This window comes from Sturnira hondurensis, unplaced genomic scaffold (assembly GCF_014824575.4).
Source record: "Sturnira hondurensis isolate 20B ecotype Veracruz unplaced genomic scaffold, ASM1482457v3 Scaffold0017696, whole genome shotgun sequence".
In the NCBI taxonomy this organism is placed as follows: Eukaryota; Metazoa; Chordata; class Mammalia; order Chiroptera; family Phyllostomidae; genus Sturnira; species Sturnira hondurensis.
Window position 1 is genome coordinate 1 of NW_028090327.1, and position 4,285 is coordinate 4,285.

Sequence of the window (4,285 nt, forward strand, 5' to 3'; positions counted from 1 at the left end):
CGGTCCAGCTGCTCAGCCCCTGCTCAGGTAGGACCTGCCCTATGTCTGTGTGTCTGAATCCCTTACCTTTGGGCCCAGCCAGAACCCTGGACTCTACCCACCCTTGCAGGCCGGTCCACATTGCACCTGTGTTAGGACTGAGTTCCCGTCTAGGTGACTGTCACCTCTCCCTCCCTGCCCGGGACACCCCCTGGCCCTCTGGCCCTGCTCACTCTGACGGAGCCCCCCTTCTGATGACCAGCTGACTTTGCTGTGCTTGGACCCCCTGAGCCCATCCTGGTCATGGTGGGTGAAGATGCACACCTGCCCTGTCACCTGTCCCCAAAGATGAATGCTGAGACCATGGACTTGATGTGGGTGGGACCCAGCCTCAGGCAGGTAGTGCACAGGTACCCACACGGGCAGGAAGACACGCCGGCAGAGGTGTATCGAGGGAGAACTTCGGTGTTAAGAGAGGACATCACTGCGGGGAAGGCTGCTCTGCAGATTCGCAATGTCAGTGCCTTGGACAACGGGACCTACCTGTGTTATTTCCAAGACAGAGACTTCTCTGCAAAAGCCCAGGTGGAGCTGCAGGTGGCAGGTGAGTCCCAGGTTTGTTCTGGGCTCCTCCCTGTGGGCCAGGGGCCGAGGCTGCAAACCTACCCCAGAGCAGGTGCGGCTGCTCACCAGCAACGGCCCCCCTGTCCCCATTTCTGCGCCTCTGAGGCCTGTGACAGACCCAGGTGTCCCCCAGGGTGACTTCCTCCTGCATCCAGTACAGATTCCCCTGTGCCACCCACTGGTCTCAGCAGGGGAAAGGTTGGGGACGGGAAGGATGAGAACACCTCCCCGCAGTGGGAGGCACATGGGTGTTTGGGTTCAGTGTGACCCAGACTGTGGCCGAGGGCCCCCCGGTGCCCACTGCTGTGTGTCCAGGAGGCTGGCCTGTGGGGCCCACGTCCCCCACGAACCCCCAGGAACACACATGCAATTGATCAGGCTGTGTCCGTCCTTGGTGCAGCGGGGGAGGACCCTCACCTGGGGACGGGGACGCCGGGGGTCTCAGTGAGGGTGTCAGGGAGCACCCTGTGTAGTTTGGGGGGATGCGGAAGCAGGGCTGTGCTCTGGGGGGTACACTGTCAGGATGGTGCGGGGGTGTCACTGGTCACTCTCAGCTGGCACAGGGAGGTTGGTTACTGCACATGGTTCCTGTTTCCTCTGTGCTGTCCCCTGACCCTTGAGTGGCCTTGACGTCACCCTGACCCATCCCAGTGACCAAGTGCCTTCTCTGAGGTGCTACCCATGAAAGCCCTCGTGTCCAGACATCAGTGCTATAGTTCGCATTTCCTGTGGCTTCCAGTGCAGGGGCCCTGGTAGAGCATGGATGATGGAGCCCTCCCTGCAGGACTCTGTGTTTTCTGGTCCTCAAAGGGTTTCCTCCCCCCTCCTTGTATTCAGGGGGTGGGGACAGGTGGCAGTAACTCCTTTCTTCCTGGCCCTGGGTCCACTGTCCTCCATGTGAACGTTTCCCCGCTGCACAACCTCGCTCTACACACTTCTGGGGGGAGGACCCTGGAGGGAGAGCCGAGGGGCCTGGCAGTAAGTTCAGCCAGAGCCTCCCAAGGGGCCTTGCACACACGTCACCTCCAGGCGGCCACAGGACACCCTGTGTCTCTTCCTGCTCACAGGAGGGCACGTTCCCCACAGGACAGGCAGGACAGAAGGGCAGTGGGGGCCAACCCCCTTAGGCTAAGGGGCACCACCTCCATGCTTGCCCAGGGTGGGGGAAGGGGCTGNCTGGTAGAGCGTGGATGATGGAGCCCTCCCTGCAGGACTCTGTGTTTTCTGGTCCTCAAAGGGTTTCCTCCCCCCTCCTTGTGTTCAGGGGGTGGGGACAGGTGGCAGTAACTCCTTTCTTCCTGGCCCTGGGTCCGCTGTCCTCCATGGGAACGTTTCCCCCCTGCACAACCTCGCTCTACACACTTCTGGGGGGAGGACCCTGGAGGGAGAGCCGAGGGGCCTGGCAGTAAGTTCAGCCAGAGCCTCCCAAGGGGCCTTGCACACACGTCACCTCCAGGCGGCCACAGGACACCCTGTGTCTCTTCCTGCTCACAGGAGGGCACGTTCCCCACAGGACAGGCAGGACAGAAGGGCAGTGGGGGCCAACCCCCTTAGGCTAAGGGGCACCACCTCCATGCTTGCCCAGGGTGGGGGAAGGGGCTGTGCCTGGGACCAGCCTGTCTGGGGCCTGGGGGAGGGGGCGGGACAGTCTCTAAGGGGACTTAGGGGGAGCAGCCTCTGCTCTGGCCCAGGTCCTCCTGGGTCCCGTACAAGGGTGCAGCCATGGTCAGGCAGGGTCCCCATCAGGAGTCAGTCTGGGGAGAGCTGGGGACAGCTCCCCTGAGTCCCTGCTGGGCTGGTCCGTGTGGGTGCCCCTCCTGCATGGAGACCCCACCAGTGCAGAGGGCCCCCCATGATTCAGCTCACTTTTCCTCCCCAGCACTGGGCTCCGATCCCCACATCAAAATGAAGGGCTATGAGGCTGGAGGGGTCCGCGTGACCTGCATGTCTGCCGGCTGGTACCCGCAGCCCCAAATCGAGTGGAGAGACGCCAGGGGACAGAGAATTTCCGAGGAGGTGGTCACAGAGGCTGCGGACCCCCAGGGCCCTTATACAGCATCAGCCTCTGTGGTCCTGGAAGAAGGCTCTGAGGAGGAGGTCTCCTGTGTCATCAGAAACCCCCTGCTGGGCCAGGAGAGGTCAGCCTGGCTTTCCATCCCAGGTGAGTGCCCTGCCCTCTGCCCTGGGCTCCTGGGTGCCCCTGGGGGAGGTGCAGTGGTCTGCTGCTGGCCTGGGTCCCTGGGGGGCACAGAGGGCCCAGGGACCTGGGGCTCCTTGTCCTGAAGTGGTTTATGTCACAGACCCCTTCTGAGCACTTCCTGTTGCCCCACAGGGTGCCAGGCATGGGACTTGGGGACAGATGGTAAAGACCAGCAAGCACACTGGGAGGGGGAATAATAGGTACAACCCGAATCTCAGTGAGAGAGCTCATGTCCTTTCACTATAAAGGATACAGTAGATAAAAGGGCAGAAAAGGGAATGGTCAGGTCACAGAAAGGTGAAACTCACAGGAGGATGCCAAGTGTGAGGGCACAGGGAAATATTTCCACCTGTGAAACTGGCAGCAGAACTGAAAACGAGGTGGTGGCGCCCTCTGGTGGCGGGCTGTGGGGAGACAGTCCCTCAGGCCCTTGTGCTCATGGTTTGAATGGTGTTGCTGTGGATGGGCACCTGTGCTATTGGGGACACATGACCACCTGCATCCCAACTGCTCAGTGATTGACGCAAAACCGGATTCTGGGGACAACCCTACAGGCCGGCCTGCAGCAGGGGGATGTGTCACCTGTGACCGGGTATTTTGAAACCAGTGATCCCTGTGACAAAGGGCAGAGCCTGGACGTGCCCACCTAGGGGACCGGGTGCCCCGTGGGCGCTGCCCTCGGGAGAGACTCAGCCCTGCTCGCTGTGCTGGAGCGGGCGGGTCCCCGAGACACGACGAGAGGACGGCATGCACACCGCCTGCGTGGGGCTGGTTTCACTGTAAAGATAAAATATTTAGTTTTCACAACTTACTGAAACCTGCGTGGCTCTCACCCTGTGTCGGGCACTGTACAAGCCTTAACTTAATGCTCTCACTGATCAGGACGCTAGGAACAGATGGTGACGTCATTAGTTCAGGGTCACAGCGCTGGTCAGGCAGGGGACCCGGTGCTGGAACCCAGGCCCTGCAGCCCCAGAGTTCTGTTCTTCCTCACCAGGCTCTGCTGACTGGGGGACAGATGATCAGTGTTGGGGGGTGGGGTGCAGAGGCGACTTCAGTGACACTGTGTTCGGCTTCGTACTCGATCTGATCCCAGGGGGGAGGCAGACGTTCCAGGAGAAAGGTCCCTACTGTGTGACAGTAAGAGTCCTGGGCACTCTGGGGACGGGAAAGTCATTTCAGGGGATGACGCTACCCCTTCGCAGGCCCCTTCTTCAGGAACACAGAGCCTCAGATGGCGTTCATTCTCCCATTCCTGGTGGTTCCTGCCATGCTCCTGCCGGTACTGTTGTGCTTGCTCTGGCGACGGCAAAGGAGAAACCAGGCCCCGTCCCAGGAGGTGGAGAAACCTCGAGGTGAGACAGCAGCGGCGCAGGCAGAGCTGCCGCGGGTGGGAAGCGCCCAAGGTGAGGCCCAGCTGCAGGTGGCCTCCACCTCCCTGCCCAGCCCACACCCACCACCGGATCCTCCTCTGCATCCCCC

The 4,285-nt window shown here is 61.3% G+C and overlaps 1 protein-coding gene across 1 annotated transcript; it reads left to right on the forward strand.

Moving 5' to 3' along the window:
* Window positions 1-6: 6 nt before the first annotated feature.
* Window positions 7-4,276, forward strand: LOC119002610 (butyrophilin subfamily 3 member A2-like; the record flags this gene model as incomplete). The annotated part of the gene is made up of 4 exons (XM_037068582.1): window positions 7-27; window positions 242-583; window positions 2,483-2,764; window positions 4,009-4,276. Coding segments are annotated over exons 2-4 (851 nt in total), but the record flags the coding sequence as incomplete, so codon positions are not given.
* Between the last annotated feature and the right edge of the window lie 9 nt (window positions 4,277-4,285).